The sequence below is a fragment of the Podarcis liolepis genome, assembly GCF_965112155.1.
Source record: "Podarcis liolepis genome assembly, chromosome: 5".
Classification (NCBI taxonomy): Eukaryota; Metazoa; Chordata; class Lepidosauria; order Squamata; family Lacertidae; genus Podarcis; species Podarcis liolepis.
In genome coordinates this window covers 75,440,218-75,460,400 of record NC_139556.1, presented here as the reverse complement: position 1 = coordinate 75,460,400, position 20,183 = coordinate 75,440,218, and the positions used below count along the sequence as shown (strand labels likewise).

At 42.6% G+C, this 20,183-nt stretch overlaps 2 protein-coding genes and 2 long non-coding RNA genes across 18 annotated transcripts in view; 2 read left to right on the top strand and 2 right to left on the bottom strand.

The window, feature by feature from the left end:
• Positions 1-2,172, bottom strand: part of RASA2 (RAS p21 protein activator 2) — a 46,949-nt gene extending 44,777 nt beyond the window's left edge. The window contains exon 1 of the mRNA XM_083503663.1: positions 1,900-2,172. Coding sequence (XP_083359789.1) covers positions 1,900-1,963 — 64 coding nt within the window. The 5' untranslated portion in view covers positions 1,964-2,172. The remainder of the gene's footprint in view (positions 1-1,899) is intronic.
• Positions 1-20,183, top strand: part of LOC310707104 — a 213,695-nt gene that overhangs the window by 122,688 nt on the left and 70,824 nt on the right. The window lies entirely within an intron of this gene.
• Positions 1,509-11,785, top strand: LOC310707098. 3 transcript variants are annotated; one of them, XR_014526333.1, is made up of 5 exons: positions 2,324-3,673; positions 3,775-3,955; positions 6,915-6,996; positions 9,761-9,992; positions 11,450-11,785. It is a non-coding gene; the product is annotated as an uncharacterized lncRNA (long non-coding RNA). The 3 variants fall into 3 exon arrangements; XR_014526332.1 differs by lacking the exons at positions 2,324-3,673; positions 3,775-3,955 and adding an exon at positions 1,509-1,706 and having other exon boundaries at positions 6,907-6,996; XR_014526334.1 differs by having other exon boundaries at positions 2,324-3,955.
• Positions 13,463-20,183, bottom strand: part of ZBTB38 (zinc finger and BTB domain containing 38) — a 31,610-nt gene continuing 24,889 nt past the window's right edge. For 10 of the 13 annotated variants that reach the window (XM_083503647.1, XM_083503648.1, XM_083503651.1 and 7 more), the window contains one exon: positions 13,463-19,997. In XM_083503647.1, the coding sequence (XP_083359773.1) occupies positions 16,410-19,988 (3,579 nt within the window). In that variant the 5' untranslated portion in view covers positions 19,989-19,997 and the 3' untranslated portion in view covers positions 13,463-16,409. Of the gene's footprint in view, positions 20,067-20,183 lie in introns of those variants that run through there. The other 3 variants (XR_014526314.1, XR_014526315.1, XR_014526316.1) reach the window with 2 other exon arrangements.

The window sequence follows — 20,183 nt, the reverse complement described above, 5'->3', positions numbered from 1 at the left end:
GCAAGGAATGCACTTCCCCAACTATTTTGCTAGGTACAGCCCAGTCTACTAGCTTACACACTTACAAGCACTTCTCATGCTTGCTATTTCTACCCTATCATAACATGGATTAGAGAACCAAAGTGTCACTGGTGCCATCACCAAACTTCCATCAAAACTACACTTGGGACTTCAGGTGTGCAGTACTACTTCAGCATGACAAGGCCTTGCAAACACACACAGGAAGAACAGTTCCCTAGAATATGTGCCAGGAACTGTAGGTCGCTTTCACATCACCCACGTAGCACACAATTACCATGGCTAGGTTTCAACTCCCTTTAGGATATTGTTGACCACAGTACATTCCTGATTAAATACCTGGTAACTATCTAGCATGATGCTATTTCTGCTCTCTTCCCTACTTCATCCAGCAAATATGTTTGGACCTGCAACCTGCTTCTTCAGAAACCAACCCTTTAAATGCTCCAATAACTTCATATCCTATTCCCTTATACTGCAAATATTCTTCTATCTGCCAGGTCCATCTGTCTCAGCGAACGTGTCTTACAGAATGAATTTCTATTATTGCTTTTTATGCCTCATACACTCTATAAACTTTATTCTGCCCTTGCTTTCCACATCCTTAAAAAAAATCCAAGAAAAATAGCCATTTTATTCTGTTGTAGCAAAAACTACCAAGTCTTGTGGCACCAAAAATTTTACTATGGCATAAGCTTCTGTGGGCTACCTTTGACAAACTGGACTTAAGTCCCTGAAAGCTTTATTAGTCTTGGTACCACAAGCCAGTTTGCTACTGCTATTGGTGGGGGTGGGGGAATACTTCACCAACCTCCTTTACACAAAATTCAGTTTATGTACTTAATATTGTCATGGCCTGAGTATTATAAAAGCTTTCAAAATATTGAGATGAAATATGTGCCTTATGAAGTATCATCCAAATGCCAGCTATTAACTAGGATGACTTATTTCCAAGGGCTTCTTCACACATAACTCGCCTTAAGCTGCAAGTCACTTTGGGGTAACGCGACCAACAAATTTAATAAGTAACAATAAATGAGGCATGCAGCTTAAAATATGTAGCATGCACACCTAAAAATATAAAATGCAATCCCAACAAGCAGACATTTACAAATCCTTGCACTCATAGAGACCCACGGGAAACCAGGATTGGGAGCACAGGGCAGGCGGGTGTCTCTCTGTCAAGTGAGGTAACTTAGGAGGCCAGGAGGGCTGAGGTCGTTTCGCCCAACCAACGCAAGGAGTGGAAGACAGTGGCTTGTGGTCGCTGCAGTGCAAGATAGTTCACACTATCACTATTCCCCTTTGCACGGATGCTCTATCCGTTTGAGTTTTGGGTTTTTTTGCTACTATGACAGCGTCGCCGTGCCCACGCCCCACCGCCTACCCAGCAGAGCCCCCCTTCTGGAAGCGGCCTGTATGCTTTTGTCTCTCGCTTCCGCCAACACTCCCCCAACCCAACCCACCCTCAGCTTTTCTCTTTCTTTCCCTCATCACGGCCGCCCACAGGTGTGCGCATCCCACAGGAGACTCTGCACCTCCATGCAGGGACCACCTCCCCCCACCCCCACCCCGCCTGGAGGGAGGGAGGAAGGCCGGCCCTCCCCTCCCTTGAGGTAAGGGAAGCGGCACAGCAACGTCTCCAAGGAGCCCGGGCAACAGCGGGGGCTGGACGACTGAGGCGGCGGGTGAGTCAGGGAGGCCGCCCCGAGGCAAAGGCCGTCTTCCTTCCGGCTCTGCCTTCCCCTTACCGCCCCGTCCCAATATCTCGCCTTTTCCCGTGTCCGCCCTTCCACACGGACAGAGACACAAACGGGGGGGGGGGGCTCCGTTCCCTTCGACCGCCCCCCTCCCCACCACCCTCTTCCCGCGACGACTTACAAATCTTCCCGCGGAGGGTCTGCAGCACTCGCACCTCTTCTTCGCTCCCTTCGCCGGCGGCCATGGCCGGGAGCGGGCTGAGGGGAGGACAGAGCGCCTTCTGCACAGCGCGCGCGGCCGAGGATTGGGGGGTGGGGGCGGAGGGGGTGGGTGGGATGGGAGAGGCCAAACGTCTCCCGCACGCGCTGCTACCGCTCGCCCAACTGCGCGCGCTGACTGATGAAGCTGTTCCTTCTCTCCCCCCCTCCCCTTCCCGGTGACAACAGGCGGAGTGTGTGGGGGGGAAGAGACCCGATTAGCTCAGCCCCGCCCACCCACGCTCTTGCCATTGGTTAGCGCGGTTGAAGAGGGGCGGGGAAGGGGGCGCGCGCAGGCGCCCTGTCGCCGCCTAGTCCTCTCTGAGGTAAAAAAAAAAATAAGAGAGAGAGCGTTCCTTCTGTGTGGCAGGCGGTTGTGTTGGCTGCTCCGTCGCCGGCCCCGCCCGGCTAGGCGTGACTAAGAGGAAGGCTGGGCCGGTCGGAATCATCACCACCATAATCGTGGCCAAGAACCCAGTTCAGATCTAGGGAGTGCCCTCCTGGTGCACTTTTCGTGTTTGTTTTTGTGTTTGCCGGTCATATGTAGAAGCGTAAGCCTCCTTAGGAAGAGCAGCTTGAAGGAGCTGGGTATGTTTAACCTGGAAAAAGGAGACGGAGAGGAGATATGATAGCCGTTTCCAGATATCTTAAGAGCTGTCACATGGAGGAGGGAGCAAGCTTGTTTTCTCCTTCTCTGGAGGGCAGGGCTCGAACCAACGGCTTCAAGTTGCAAGAAAGGAGTTTCCGGCTAAACATTCGGAAAAACCTTTATGAGCTGTTCCGCCGTGGAACAGACTCCCATGAGATGTGGTGGACTCTCCTTCCTTGGAAGTTTTTCAACAGAGGTTGGGTGGCCATCTGTCATGGATGCTTTAGTTGTGATTCCTGCATTGAAGGGGGTTGGACTAGATGACCCTTGGGGTCCCTTCCAACTTTTCAGATTCTATGAACTCCAGCTTCCTAGGAGATGTTCATGGTCACACAGCAGTAAACGTTATCGCCAGGCTTCAGCCACTAGCCGTTCAAGGTTTCCTCTCCACATACAAACAGTAAACAAATCAAAAGCAGATCCTAAGGTAGCCAGTTGAATTTTACCTGGCTGACAGGTGCTTTTAGACCTAGCCTGGGTTTGTTTTAATTATAAAAAATCCCAACCCAAACCGATCTATTGATGCAGGTTTAAATGCTTATATTAGAGAGTGCATGAGATAGCTCCCTCCCAACACCCCCCCCCCATATATTGATCTTTGCTATTGAGGTCTTTTCCCCAGTCAGTTTGAAAAAGGTTTTAAAGAAATGGCCGATACAAAAATTGATCAAGAGATGACAGGTGGCCTCCTTCAAACACAAAAAATGGGCTTTGCTTTGGGACGTTTAACTACCCTGGGTTACACTGGAATTCAGTTTGGGTTACAAAACTTGATCCTCAAATCCATTTGTGTGATACTTTCCAGAGCTTTGGGCTGCTGTTAATCTGACTAGTAGAGCCATAACTTTAGGGTAAACATACCCAACTGCATAATTTTGGTCCCAAGCAAGTTTTTCAATTCCTGGCAGCTCCTGAAACTCAAAACAGAAAATATATGCCAAAGAGTGGTCATATTAGTTTCTGCAAGGAAAAGAAATGAAAAATTCATAGGTTTATTGTAGCATGAAATAGAGCCCAGTTCATCAGATTTCATGCTGCTGATCTTTAGGTATGGTAAGACCTGGTTTTTTTACTTAAAAAAATTCTGATGCCAGTGCAGACAAATGGTTGAGAGAAGATTTCTCTGCCCTTTTTGTTTGCAAAACCTAGGGATGCAGATGTGTGGATTGGGATGAGTCCTGAGGGCCACTTTCAGCCCTCAATCCTGAGGTTCCTGACCCTGACCCAGGCACAAACAGAGCCATGAAGGAAAACCCAGCTCTCCAGAATGAAAGTCCATTCTTCAGAGGTCAGTAGATTCTACCATGAAGGCAGTTGCCAAGTCCACCAGGTCCAGCCTACACTGCATAAGCCTATGTGTCAAGCTGTAGTTGCAAGCGAAAAACCAGCCAAAATATATATGACAATATGATTTTTAATTCAGCTAGTAGCTTGTAATCATCTATGATAGGAAGATCATAGAAAGATCATCCAGTAAGATGCTTTAATAAATCTAATGGCTGTTTTGGGTGAGCTGCAAGTGTAGCATATGAATACAAGTTAATATGGTGTAAGAAAAAACACCACACCACATGTTTTTGAAAGATATATTTTTAGCAGGATAGGAGTAGGAGGATATAAGCAGAAGCTTTCAGAACACTGAGTGCAGATGGATATATAACTGTTAGATGCTGCTGCCTCACAGTAGAAATGTAACATTAGCAAGAATAAATTCCATTTCAATGGGATGGGTATAGCAGAAGAACAGGGGCAAATTTGGAGCTGTATCAGCAAAATTTGGTATTATTATATGACTCCTAGGATTCATTTCCTCTATTCAATCCTTAAAGGCAATCTCAAGCTTTCATATTTTACACTACAAAACTAGTGATGTAAGGGCTTTTGTATACTTCATATTTTGGTGGATTTGGTCCCATTGTGGCAGCCACCTGTCTCTAGGAGTACATAATAAAGATCATTTAACATAGATTGCTTATCATAGCCTTGAACACCTTTGCAGTTCTACTCTACTTAAAACATGAGGGCTGGTAGTGATGCTGGGATCCTACTGCCTGATCCTGTGTATGCTGTACACAAGTAGAAATGCTGATCACAAATCATTTTGGTTAATTTCCTCTGTCACATCACATCTGAAAATCAAAAAGAACATGAGGAAAGAACAGGATATGGGAATCAGAAAGGGGAAAGCTAATACATGTGTCACTTTTCCTTTCTGTGTGGACTAATATCATCAGCTCTCATGAGAAAGAGAGATTGGAGAGTTAGGTTTGGGAAGGTGGTGGTGTGAGGGCTGCGGAGGCATCAGATATTGCCAAGGGCCGCCAGTGAAGGTCTCAAGGGCTGCATGCCACCCTAGCCTAGATACTACATTTTTGGCTTTACTGTAGCCATTGTCCATGCTTGCTGGAACTGAGGGGATTCATAGTTCATCGGCATCTGGAGAGCCAAAGGTTCCCCACATGTGCTTCACAGGCTGATACTGTATTCCATCTATTCCCATATTTCTAGCTTTTAAAAATATCCACAAAGTGACTTACAGTTTTTAAAAACAAGCACAATAAAACAATATACAGTGTAAAGCAAAAGGGCGGCAGGGAATAAAATAAACCGATCATAAAGGTACATTAAAGCCATATGGTTGATTAAAAGATGGGGGGGGGGAGGATGGTCGTTCCATTGCTTAGGTTTTGTAAACTACTGTGAGGCTTTTCTTTACATTTTCTATACATACATTTATATGAATTTTATGAATTAAAAATAAAATAAATGACAAATCTGATGGCATCAGGCAAAACTTTTCTTGGGAGAGAATAACAAAGCAGAAAAACTCCCTTTAGTAGTCACCCACCTGACAGTGGGGAAGAGTTTACTTGCTGATCTTAATGGGCAGGTTTATAAGCCTTTAGCTTGGTGGTTCAGCCTTAAAGGTAAAAACCAACACCTTGAATTGCCCATAGAAACAAATGGAGCCAAAGACACTCGTTCAGTATTGCTGACATGAAATCGCAACATAAAGCTGCAGTCAGAAGTCTTGCCCATTAAGTTTCTGAACACTTTTCAAGGACAGCACCTATACCACACAATGCAATAGTATGCAAATGCAAAAGTCTGAAATAGTTAGCAAAGCAGGAGTGACTATGACTAGACCACCTTCTTCCAGAATGGTGCAAAGTTGGCAAGCATTCCAAAGATGGTAAAGATACTTCATGCTGTAGACAATAGCTTAGTCTCTATACACAGATCTGCATCTAGAAATATGCTGAAGCCATAAACTTGATCCTTAAAAGGGAGTGCTTCCCCATCCAGAATTAGTTGAACACCAACGCCATAGGTGAATCACCCTCCCACAGTACTCTCATCTTGTTTGAACTGAGCTTTGGTTTCTTAGGCCTCTTCCAGATTCCAGCCCATTATTTATTTTAGGCATCCAGTTATCTTATTATTTATTGTTTAGGAGATGAATATCTCTATGACACTAATTTCCTTTGCAAGATGACAGTATCATGAAGGATTGGTTCCTAAAAGAGAAGTCACAGTGATCAGTTTAATTCTGAATCAGAGGAGCTGTCTGCAAGGGGAAAAACCAGATGGTTATCCATATTATGTAAAAAGGATGAAACATGGCTTGGATTAATAGACTGTGTCATCTGTTATTCATGAAAGTGATTAAGAATAATAGGTGAAACAACATTTACAGTGCAATTCTATGCACATATACCCAGAACTGAGTATCACTGAGGTTAGTGAGGTTTACTTCCAGGTAAGTGTAGCAACGACTGCAGCCTTAGCAGGTCATTATTAGTACATCTGCATAACATCACAATTATTATAGAACAAGGAAAGCTTGATCGAAGCAAGCATTATGCAGTTTATGTAATTTGGACTATATACAATTTTTAATTGGATAATGTTTGATTACAAATCAGGTTACAGGCAGTATATACAATTTTAATGGAAATCAGGTTCATGCAGAAGAAGTTTTAACAAAACAGTTTTAAGACGTTTTAGAAAACAGCATAGAACAAGGCACACAACTCCTTTCCAGGGAAAGTAGTTGGCAGGTCAAAGTCAAAGTGAATATTCAGAAAGGGAGATCTGGGCAAAGCTGCTCTCATACTAAATTTATAACTTATTGTATTATTCCTTGCTGTATCTTTACAAAAGCTCTACATCTCTTTCATATGAATATATATGCTTTGTGTGGGTTGAGGCTGCTCTGGTTAAATATTTTTTTAAAAAAATATTAATAATTAAATTTATATTCTACCCTTCCTCCCACAGGAGCCCAGGGTGACAAAAACAGAAATGCTAAAACAAGTAAAACATATCAGAACAATTCCAATGCTGATGCAGACTGACCTTCCCAAAGAGGTTTGCCAGTTACCAACATTGCTATTGTTTATTTTTGAAACATTTTTTTAATTTCCCAGGTATTTCAACTGATCCAATAAGAGCAAATCAGTTTTAATCTGCTCATTTGATCTGTGTGGATAGTGTCATTATATCATTTAGTTACTAGGTGGCACTGTAATTAATTGTGTCTGGGTGGAGGCAGACGTTTCCTGTGTCTGTCTCTCTTAAGCAAGAAGAGAACTATCAAGTTCCAGCTTCCAGATTGGTGTGGCCTATGAGCTTCATGGGACGTGGGTGGTGCTGTGGTCTAAACCACTGAGCCTAGGACTTGCCGATTGGAAGGTCGGCGGTTCAAATCCCTGTGACGGGGTGAGCTCCTGTTGCTCAGTCCCAGCTCCTGCCAACCTAGCAGTTCGAAAGCACATCAAAGTGCAAGTAGATAAATAGGTATCGCTCTGGCAGGAAGGTAAACGGTGTTTCTGTGTGCTGCTCTGGTTTTGGTGTTCGGTTGCACCGGAAGCGGCTTAGTCATGCTGGCCACATGTCCCAGAAAAACTGTCTGCAGACAAACGTTGGCTCCCTCAGCCAGTAAAGCGAGATGAGCATCGCAACTCCAGAGTCATTCACGACTGGACTTAACTGTCAGGGATCCTTTACCTTTACCGTTTTATGAGCTTCATAGGATGTTATCATTCTTTTATGTTTATTGAATAGATTTTATGTTGTGCCGTGCCCTGGAGTCTAATATAATGAAGGGTGGTATATAAACACAATAAATACATAACAAATAGATTTAATACAGTGGTGCCCCGCAAGACGAATGCCTCGCAAGACGGAAAACCCGCTAGACGAAAGGGTTTTCCGTTTTGGAGGTGCTTCGCAAAACGAATTTCCTATGGGCTTGCTTGGCAAGACAACAATGTCTTGCGAGTTCCTGCTGGTTTTTCCCCTCCCCCCCTTTTTCTAAGCCGCTAAGCCGCTTATCAGCTGATCCGATCAGCAGATAAGCCGCTAAAAGCCGCCAATCCGCTAATCCGTCAGTGGGCTTGCTTCGCAAGACAAAAAAACCGCTAGACGAAGAGAATCACAGAACGGATTCTTTTCGTCTTGCGAGGCACCACTGTATCAAAAATAACGAAACTTAAAATGGTCTGTAACTATGGTGAAATCACTCACTTATTATTTATCCCTCTTAAACATCAGCTTGCAGATGGTCCTGAATCTTTCAGGTTCACATCCATCCTTAGTTTCTCTGTGATCTATACTGACCAGCCTGATTCAGTTTCCTTTCTTTAAGGTGGTGCCATGCTGCTGCCCTCTAGGCAACAGTGTTGCTGCTTAGTGCATAGGGTAACTGCAAGGCCAGAACTTCATGGTTGCACCAGTGGGAACTTTGGATTGACTCTGCCATTGTGCCATGCTGCAACCATTCTTGCCACCCCACTATGCATGCATTGCCCTAGTAAGCAGCTGCAGATCTGCCTCCTTCTCCCCCAGTCTCTCATGCCCGCTCCCATCTCTGGTAACAGAAGAAAATAGGCCATAATTTGTGATATGTAGAAAGGTGAAGCATCATTTGAGTGAATAGGCTGAGGACCATCCATTTATGCCATTTAAAATTCAGCACAAGATGATCTTACTGCATTAGTACAACTGCCACTAAATGGTCTCTGCAACCATTTTTCTTACTGAGCAATTTTTAGTTGTATTTTATTAATTAGCCAACTGTCAGAAGATCAGAAACAGCTGCTATCCTATGACTCCATGTACTGCTCCTCCTCTGCAGTATCTGTCCCGTTCTTCAAAATGTCAGATGTCTTTAAAAATAAGTTTATAGCTTTCACGAGAACAGAGGGAATCCGATTGCCATATTTGTACTCAGTGGAACGGTTTCTTTTAAAAATCATTGTTCCTGTGCAGAGATAAGCAGGAAGACTTGTCACACGTTTACAAATCATGTACATATGCTTAAGGCAGGGATGCTTAATAGTTGTCTTTGGTTATTCTGTACTACCATATAGATCACATGTAGCTTTCCTCCAGTTTTTGCACTAATTTGAATTTTGCATTATAGTTCTTGGCTAAAGAAAAGAACACCAACATCTGTATTCAAAATTGTTTAGGATAAAATATGTACAAAATCCAGTATTTCCATAATCTAAGGAAAAAAGATATTGAATTTTTGTGTGGTTTTTTAAAATATGCAGATTGATGCAGATACAGAGTAGAACAAATTTATTAATGAGCACATGAAAAACTGACACAGATCAGAAATAAATTTGTTTGTCCATCCCTAATTTAAGGTAAAAAGGGTAAAGGGACTCCTGACCGTTAGGTCCAGTCATGGATGACTCTGTGGTTGTGGCGCTCATCTCACTTTACTGGCTTCCAGGTCATGTGGCCAGCATGACTAAGCCACTTCTGGCGAACCAGAGCAGCGCACGGAAACGCCGTTTACCTTCCTGCTGGAGCGGTACCTATTTATCTACTTGCACTTTTTTGGGCGTGCTTTTGAACTGCTAGGTTGGTAGGAGCAGGGACCGAGCAATGGGAGCTCACCCCGTCACGGGGATTCAAACCGCAGACTTTCTGATCAGCAAGCTCTAGGCTCAGTGGTTTAGACCACAGCGCCACCCACATCCCTAGTTTAAGTTACACTAATATTATTTCAGGCTGTTAGGACACATAGACTGCCTATATTAATCCTCAGGTCTCAATGAAGATTGGTGAAATATCCTTAATGTCAACTGGCAATTATTTTTCCTCCTTTTTTATTTTGCAGGGGAAGGGAGGATAGATGAGTGCTTCCCGATCACGGAAATGTCCACCTCTACAGCTGCAATCTTTAGTCCACTTACCTGGGAGTAAACCCCATAGGACTTAATCCTCTGATTAGATTTGGCTTAGATTGCCCTGCAAAGCATTCTTAAAACTGCTGCATGCTTAATAGTGGTCAAAGGTCAAAATAGACTTAAACCACTTTAGCCTCCTCTGGCATGCCCTCTCAGTTTTTGGTGAGAAATATGCTGTGTCTTTTCAATGTTTTACTTTGCCCCAGACCTCCCTCCCCAAAGTTCCTGCAGAGGCGTATGGTGTCTAATGCACCATTGTGTTGATTTTGTGAAGTCAGTTTCAATTACTGATGCTGAGAATGAGGACAATGTAGTTTCAGGTGTGCAGCCTACAACACATTCTCTCAATCCATGCCTGCCCCAGTTGGCTTTGAAGGAGATGGTGGAGAGCTGGAACCTTTCTGCTCTCACCAGCATCCTTATGGGACTCAATAGCACCACCTGCTGCTAGAAAACAATAACATGTCCAACACAGCCACAAAATGGCTTTGTGGGTTTTTGGTGAGGTGAGGTCAAACACAGGCTGCAAGTTACCTTCTTCTGCCTTAGGAAATGAGTAATATAGGGCTGCACCATAGATACCAACTCCCTGGGGCTCTGGGTGTCCAAGCACCCACAATATTCCCTATGAAGGGTTGGGCACCCACAAATTTTGGTGTCGGGGCCATTCACGTTGCATGGCACCCACGGCCCTGGGCAACCATGGTCACAGGGCCAAGCTGGCGCTCCTGCGCTGCACCCTTAAATACTTTTGTGTTCTCTGCTGTTGAAGTCAACATTGTTTTTAACATTTCCACCCATCTTTCATGAGCTAATGTTTGCCTATTTTGGTGTGTGAATGTGCATGCCACTGGCAAAAGCCCTTTCCCCTGAAGGTAAGTGGTACCTCATTTTACAGACGCTTCAGGTTACAAACTCCACTAACCCAGAAATAGTGCTTCAGGTTAAGAACTTTGCTTCAGGATGAGAACAGAAATCATGCTCCAGCGGCGCGGCGGCAGCGGGAGGCCCCATTAGCTAAAGTGGTGCTTCAGGTTAAGAACAGTTTCAGGTTAAGAACAGACCTCCGGAACGAATTAAGTTCTTAACCCAAGGTACCACTGTACTAACATCTAAGTTCTTTGGAGCACTATTCAAACTATGCGTTCAGACCTCAACTGAGTATACTCTTTGCCAGAAGACATCTATACTCCCTCCACTGCAGGATTGATTTGGAACTGAAGCCCTTGTCATACACATCTTTTCTGGCCTTGGGCAGGGCCTGACAGGCCTCATAAGGACTGCAGCTGTGGCTGCTGCCTAGCAAGGACTGGGGTATTTGGGGGGAAGTTTGGTTGGGAGTTTTTGCTGTTGTTAATGATATTAACTGATATTACCTCTTTGTATCTTTATTTTTATGTGGAAATTGTTCAGTTAGTTTTTAATATGTTTTATTTATTTTTATGACTGCTTTGCTATATTTGTAATTATGTAAATCTTTTCATATTGTAAGCTGCCTTGAGCATTGTTTTAACTGTGGAAATGCAGCATACAAATAAAATGATGATAAGTTTATTTAAACAGAATTCATCTTCCCTTAACCTATGTCCATCTAATTATCTACCCTTCCTTTATTCCAGGAATTGAGAACCCCTGGATGGCTGGAGTAGATGGAAGTTGGAGTTCAACATCTGGAGGACCACAGGTTCCTCATCTCTCGTTTGTTTGTTTATTTGTTCAGTAAGGCAAGTCTTGGCTGTAACCTTATTTCTGGCATTTGTGATGAGAGCACTTGATGGGTAATGCTGCTGGCCCCCAGGTCAGCAATCAGCCATGTTTAGGGGTCCCAGGAGTTCATCGTTGGTCTGTATATGGCAGGAAAGCAGTAGTGATACCACTCTCAGTGTCTCCATTTCGATGCCATCTGCCTGGTACAGAAACTAATAGACATTAGATTTCAAACATTATGCCCACTATGTGTGGTAAAGGTAAAGGTAAAGGGACCCCTGACCATTAGGTCCAGTTGTGACCGACTCTGGGGTTGCGCTGCTCATCCCGCTTTACTGGCCGAGGGAGCTGGCGTACAGCTTCCAGGTCATGTGGCCAGCGTGACTTAAGCCACTTCTGGCAAACCAGAGCAGCACACGGAAACACCTTTTACCTTCCCGCCGGAGCGGTACCTATTTATCTACTTGTACTTTTTTTGGCGTGCTTTCGAACTGCTAGGTTGGCAGGAGCAGGGACCAAGCAACGGGAGCTCACCCCATCGTGGGGATTCGAACTGCCAACCTTCTGATTGGCAAGTCCTAGACACTGTGGTTCAACCCACAGTACCAGCCCCGTCCCTCTACTATGTGTGATGCTCCCATGCAAAACCTGGTAGTGTTTTCCAAGGTAAGGTTCATACCCATTATTGTAGCAGGGTTGGATGGATGTAGGTGTGACTCTCTTAAACCCAATTAGTAGGGGTTAATCTAAACCCCTAATTTTTAACAGGGACACTTTTCGGCTTAGATATACTGGCACTAGGACAGGGGTAGAGGCACAGGAAATGTGTGTGTTTTTAACTTCCTTTCCCTCAGTATGAACAGCCACAAAAGCTTTCTCAGAACACTTCTTGATGTACCTCAGCTGCTGACAATGATCTTTCTCTTGTTCTGTGTGTGACTGGCTTATGTAATGATCAGAGGGCTCTGCCAAAGGTGAGCTCCACACCATATATTAAAAGCACTTTTATATCTCTTTAAGCCAGGCATAGGCAAATTTGGCCCTCCAGCTGTTTTGGGATTACAACTTCCATCATCCCTAGCTAACAGCACCAGTGGTCAGGGATGATGGGAATTGTAGTCCCAAAACATCTGGAGGGCTGAGTTTGCCTATGCCTGCTTTAAGCAGTCATTGTTTCCCCCAAAGAATCCTGGAAACAAGAGTTTATTTATCACAGAGCTACAGTTTCCAGCACCCCTTTGCTGTTCACACTACTGGAGAGAAATTTAAAGACCCCTTTGCCAAGATCTGCACTTTGGGGGAAATGACTAATATGTATTTGGAATTCCTTGGGATCAGAAGCTATGCTGGAGGAGACCAGACAGAATGTTCCTGGAGGCTGGATTTGGCTGTCTACCTGGCTATCTGCACTCCAACCCTAAACCTACTCTAAACATTTCCCATTAAAACCACCTTATGTTCCACCCACCCATATTTATCAAGTTTTCACCAGACATCCTACACTCACTCTGACGCTCTGCCTCAGATACAGTAGCACTGTCCTTACACAGCCATCCAAATGATTAAATGAGTCATATTCAGTAGTCACCATTTGGTTAGCATTAATTTTTTTCCAAATATTTGGAATTAAAAGATTGTTTTATCACACCAATAGGTGTGTGAAGTTTTCATATTAAATTAGCATATACAAATTAATAAGGGATAAGGCACTTTCAAATCACTTTCTCCATATTAAATCACTAGCTTGATTCCAGTTCCTTCAGACTGACCAGTTTGAGGATAACTGGCTAAGTAATTCAAAGAAGGTTAAAATAATTATTGCGGGGGGAGAGAAGACACACACACAATAAATACGGGTTATTTTAATGAAAGAAACCTATTATCATCAGCATCAATCTTGCAAAAAATAAACTGGATTCTTTTCATAGTTCTGAACACCAGATTTTAATAGTTTTTTAAACAAAAATACAGAGACCATTATGTAGCAAACCACTGTCCTTAACAATATGTAACATCATTCCTACCTTGTTTTAATTCTAGTTTGTCAGTAATACTTTACTCATTATTTTTACATAATTCCAATAATTATAAACACAATGCTGCCATCTTAAAACTGCTTTTCTATAAATTGTAGAGAACATACAGAATTACAAAGTTATTGTGTTTTATCAAAATATACAAAGCCCTCAAACATAACAGAAGCTATTATTTCCCATATTAATTGCACAATTATAGAAAATTATAAAATTATCACTATGTATAAATATTACACATTATTGGCTTTGGTTTAGAATCATTCGCATACATGTCATTTGAGAAAATGTCATAATTTACTTATTTGAAATACCTCATGAAAATTGTATTTCCTAATTGCAACCATCTCAAACCAAAGCAACCCAGGGCACAATTAACTTCCTTCAATACTGGTTTCAGTTGTGTGAAATAGTTACTTCCTGTGTATTGTCCCCTAAAACAAGCAGGTAAGTGTATTAGTAGCTCTCTATGCTTGGTGGGGCTGAGAATCTAAATACTAAAATACAAGGTCAGTGTCAAGTGTGGTATAATGGATATTCTTTAGAACATTCTTGTTCTATGAAATGTAGACTATAAGGTTGTATCACTAAGCAGCTTGTGCCATTGCACAAGGAGTTTTCCTATATCCTCCGCCACCCCCCCCAAATCTGTTCTAGGTTTCCCTCCAACCCTCCAGAGATTTTGGGGCAGCATGGGGCACATATAGCTGTGGGGAACCCCTTAGCACTAGTGTTAATGCTTAAAGGTAAAGGACCCTGTAGTTGCATACAGCCCTGTGGGCTTCTACTGTCTTAGAATCTGAAATGTATTTATTTCCCTTTTTGTATCCCTACAGGACAATAAAGCTGGCCAGAAGCCAGTGAAGGGGTTGTTAGAAGCTGAGCAAGTGTCACTCTGCTTTCAGAGTTGCCTGTTAGCAGGTGGTACTTATGCTCCTAAAGGCCACCCATATGCCTAGGCAAAATGCTATGGGTGTGGATGACCTGTCAGCAGTGGGAGGAGGGGGGGAGAGTGTAGGGGAAAACAGAATGTTTCAGGGGTGTGTCAAGGGTACCTCTTTACCCTAGCCCAGGCATGGCCAAACTTGGCCCTCCAGCTGTTTTGGGACTACAATTCCCATCATCCCTGACCACTGGTCCTGTTAGCTAGGGATGATGGGAGTTGTAATCCCAAAACAGCTGGAGGGCCCAGTTTGGCCTTGCCTACCTTAGCTTGTGGCACCTGAGACATGTGTTTTCAAGGCTCATCCTATTCCTGTGATTGGAATCTGTTTTAACTTTTTAATTTTAAATAGTTGTAACCTGCTGGTGAAGGATGGGTAATAAATTTGATGATGATAAGGATATGTTTGCAGAGGCTGTGGAGGTCCTAAGCCCCCTCATTTCCCTGGCATGTCCTTGAAAAGAACCCAAAACTACACCAGCCCTGGTGCTGACATAACAATTTCCCTCCATTAGCATCAATGGGGAGGAATAGCAGTTAAAAATGGAATAATAAAAAGAGAGAATAAACATTGTTAGCCCCAGCATGGTCACAGCTAGCTGGCTGGGCTTCAGATGTGGCTCTACCACAGAATCTCTTCACCACCATAGGATTGTTCTCTTAAAGGTCTGTCATTCTTTTTCCTGACATAATATATTTCATAAAATTCTTGTCTTCCTGAATATTTCTCTTGAGACCGTGGCTCCTTTTTATTTATTTCCCTATCAACCCTATTATTAATTTGTAGCCCTAGAGGCCTTACCAGTGATGTGAGGAAAACACAACCCATCTCCCCCAAACAAGATATTTCTACTATTCTTAAGACAGCTTAGCCTCCCCTTCATATTACCTAATATGCAGTGCCATCAAGCCTGATCAAATTAAATAAAAGTGCATAACTAATGGAAAAGACCAAATATTTTCTTAATAGGCTGGATGTTAATTGTCTGCTGAAGAATCTTCCAAGACTTGTTCCCTCTGTTTCTAAAGTTCTGAGGCAAATACTGATCCTTTCGTAGCCTATTTGGCCCCATCCATGCCAAGAGGGAGGTATCAGCATGGATAGGGGAGCTCCAAGGTTTGCTGAAGTACAAACAAAGCAGAAATAGAGGGGGAAACCAAAACAGCCAGTTGAGGAATTGAGTGCACTCAGTGGCCATGGAATGTTAAATGACAATTATGACACAAAAAACTGGGTGGTAGCAGAAATGGAATATGGTATCTTAGAGGAGGACAGCTGATTGAACTCTAAGCAGGAAAACATTTTGTTGCAGGGCTTTTGCCAGGTCATTGGGGAAGAAAGGAATAGCTGTATATAGGAGATGTGCATGGATTTTCACATGAAAGTTATAGACTGACTGCTGTTGTATACACACGTGGGAGGGAGGGAAGAGGGCTCAGCCCTATGGACTGTTTGCCTTCTCTAGCTGTGTGATCAAGCTATCCACCTGATAGCACTAATATATAACAAGCCTGTGACACACTTGCAGTACACTCTTAATAACATAGTGATTTATTAGAATCCATCCTCACATATATGAGAATGAATGAATGGTTCAGACTCTTAATAAACTAGTCATAATCCACCTCAATGGGAAATCATTTAAAATATACTAACATGTTTAAATTAGGCATATTTTTTCTTCTATGAGACATAAATGTCTACTTCTATAAAATTCTCATTTTAGCTTTTTCTGGCACATTTTTTCATGTAATATATTAAATATATTTAAATGCAATACCTCAAGTTTTAGAACTTCAATAAGTCTAGACTATTATTATTGTCTATTAATTAAGTACTCGTACTTCTGGTCTCTCTTCTTTCTGTTTTCTTTGCCTGTTGTGTGTTTTTCTTACTCAAAGTCCAACATCTGATGCATAATTCTGAATGCTAGTTGCCTCATGCCCATCTGCATCAATTGCATTTTGACTTAGTAAAGGTTTAGCTGTTTCCTGCCCATTTGAGTCAATGAAGTGTTGACTTGCAAATGGCTTAGTGCTTTCATGAAATGGATAATCTTTTCTATCCTCTTGCTTGGAGCTTTTGAACAAATGTTTCTTCTGGTGCATTCCAAGGGCTGCAGCTGTCTTGCAAACTTTTGGGCACTGAAAACAGGCATATCCCTTCCCGCTATGCTCACGTTTATGCTTTTGCTCATGATTCTTTTTGGTAGAAAGGTACAAGAAGCTCTGGAAGCAAAACTGACAGTGGTAGCGCTTTTCACCTGTGTGGATTCGCTCATGTATTTTGAGTGTTTCATTTAGAGTGAATGCCTTGTTGCAGTACTGACAGACAAACTCCTTGACCTTTGAGTGGGTGTGTTCATGCTTCTGCAAGTTTCCTGCTACTGAAAACCTCTTCCCACAGGTTTTGCAAGGGTAGGGCTTCTCTCCTGTATGACATCGCATATGCATCCTTAGAGCAGATGGGCTCTGGAACCCCTTTTGGCATACCTCACAAATATAGGACCCAGAAGCAGTTCTCTCCCAGTGTAAATGTTCATTGGCTCCTTCAGTAGAAGAGCTCTCTCTTTTACAGAGTTCACAGGGAAGACTCGGCATTCCGCCATCATCTTCCTGATTAGGGACCTTTTCTTCAGGAATGTTCCTAAGTGCATAACTTGTGACGCATGGCTTTTCACTTTCTCTGTAGGAATTTCTGCTGTTGTACTTCTCTCTCCATTTTGCCTTTCTCATTTTCCTTAGTTGTTTAGATTTCTTTTTTGGTTTGTAATTGTAATATGGGCGCCACGGTTTATCATTGGAGTCATGGTCGCTTACATCATCACACATTTCATTGAGTTCAATGTAGTCTGGTCGACAAACTCGAGGCGTACTTCTCTCTCGTTTTTCTCGTTCTGCAATCTGAGTTGCATGATCTTCTCTGGATTCATATTTAGGTCTCCTTCCTTTTTTGTAAAACAATTTTGACCCCAAAATTTGTCTTTTCACAATGGCTTCATTCCCAATTTTAACTGTTATTTGACACAGAGGAGCCACATTGCTATCGGCAGATGTTCCTGGCAATGCAGGTTTTGCAATGTAGGTTTCAGTCTTACTTGAAGGTTCAAAGATACCAGTGGGTCTGTCAGAGATTTCTGTATTTGTCATATATTTTAATTCCTCCGATGTCTCTTCTTTGTCATACAGTGGTACTTTTTTCTTTTCCTTATTGCTTCTTGACCTACCATTGCTTTTGAGATCATCTGACCCATGTATGTGGTCATTGCTTGCCCCTTGGCTGGCCGTAATATCTGGGGTTGCTATAATGCTGCTTCCTATTGCATTGACAGAGTTACTGTGCATTATTACAGATGAAACTCTACCCTGGTGCACTATTACAGGGGATGCTGAATTATTGTAGTTAATAACAGAGGTTGGATTTTCATTGGCATTGCTACTACTAAACGTTTGAAGAGAGGGATCATATTCCTGAGGACCAGAGTTAAGTTCTGTGAAAGGCAATGGCCTTTCCGTAGTATAAGTATTATTTTTAAGGTCTGATTCTGATGTACCACATTCCCAGGAAGAACTATTTGGAGGGTTCACAGGTGCTGCCCTTGCATCACTACATGAAGAGGTTTCCAAGGAGACACTTGTGTTTGAAAAATTCAATTCAGAAGTGACAGTATTCTGAACGATGCAGGTACTAGAAGGTATTTCATTAACTTGCACATTTGCTTGCATACTTTCATATGTTGAGTTTCCGTAACTTTTATACGGCGCTCTTTTGCATTTCATAGGCAAAAGCCTATAAAGTTTGTAAGGATATACACTTGGCTTCAAGCCGCCATTGGCCGTTTTCTTATTAACTCCAAGCCGATGGTCAATTGCATGGAAAGATTTCTGGTGGTTTTTGAGTATGTAATACGTCATAAAGGTCTCAAGGCAGAAGATACACTGGTATCGCCTTTCTCCTGTGTGCCAGATTTCGTGTCTGGTACGGTATTCTGCCAATGCAAATACTTTGTTGCAGTAATGGCAAGGGTAAGTCCTTCTCCATGAATGGACATTTGAATGTCTTCGGAGGCTAGACAAGGTGACATAGGTCCGTTTGCAGACATTGCAAGTATAAAGTATTTGTCCATCAACGACGTTAACAAAGTGGTCCGTTTCTGGCATTGCGGAGTTTGTGACAGAATAATCGGGAAGATTGTTTTCTGTCATTGCAGGCTCTAGGTTCACATATGAGGTGCCAGTTTTTCCATTAGAAGTTGCAAAATTATCTAAACAACTCTGCTCACTTTCACTTGGAGCACACAAGCTGCCCAATTCCCTGCATACTTGCTCATGTGTCTCTAGTCCGGTAGCACTTTCAAATTGTTTGCTGCAGTACCTGCAGATGAAAGGTTCTTGGGGTTGTGGGTGAAGTTGAAGATGAGTGGAGAACTGAGTCCCATCATTAAGTGGTTTGGTGCAACAGTTATAGACATGTGGAATGACTGTGACTACTGATCCAGAAATGTGATCCGATTTATTTTCATCTTCCTTCGAAGGGAGGACGGTATTTGGGTGGGATTTATCGAAAGAAATTGTGTGATCATTTACTGCTTTGTGGTGACCTTCCGCACTGGTTCCTTTGTGGTTTGATCCCTTTGCTGCAGGTACTTCACTGTCATGGGAGTTATAAGTAGCCTTTGGCATACTGTATGTTTGAATTACGGATTCAGCCAGAGGCATTGACTGGACAGCTTCAGGTTCTTCTTCACCCATTTTACAAGCGGCGCTATTTTCATTGTTATAAAAGGAATTTCGTTGAAAAGAATCAAAACCTGTAGTAACAGCATAGGAATGTTCCGCTAATGTGCTGGCTGGCTCCACATCTTTGCAAGCCCCATTCCTATCCTGAGCAGTGCTGGGTGCTTTATTTGCTTCTGGAATTTTTTTAAAACTTGCTCTCAGATCAAGAGGAGAAAACAAATTATTACTATTTTCTGTCTCAAAAATTGAGTATGCATTTGTGATTCTTGGTCCGTTTGTGATAGCTGAATCGTCTTGTCTTTTTTCTTCTTTTACGTCACCCTTTTCACTATTGCAAAATGAGTATGGGCAAGGAGAACTTGAAGGCCCTTTTCCCATAAGATCTTCTAGAAAGGATATTCCCAGTTTTTTCCCTGCAGTTGCAAGGTCTAGGACAGTCTCCTGCTTTTTAACAACTACAATGGAACTGTAGATATAATTGAGTATTTCTGTGAACACTTCAGCCTTGAGGTCATTTAGCTCTAGTACATGTCCAGAAATACATGCAGCACGACTCAAAAATATATTTTTGAAATAAAGGCTTGAAGCAGCCAAGACGTTGCTGTGGGCTTTAAATTTGGTGTCTTCCACAATTATAGTAACATCACATAAAACACCCCGATTGCGTTGTTCATTTAGGATGGAAAGGACTGTGTCACTGTGGAAGTTGTCTTTGAGATCCTTTAAGTGGGACATGATGGTCAGCTGTATAAAATAAAAAGAGACAAAAAAGTTAACTGGATCAAAAAGCAGTATCATGTGCTGTTCAGTGACATCTCAGTGCTTTATCTGACAACATTGCTCTTTCAAAAGACTATTGCACTATTCAATCTATAAGGATAATAAAATCATTTTCTCTAATAAAGAACTTGGTGATTCTATATGCTAACA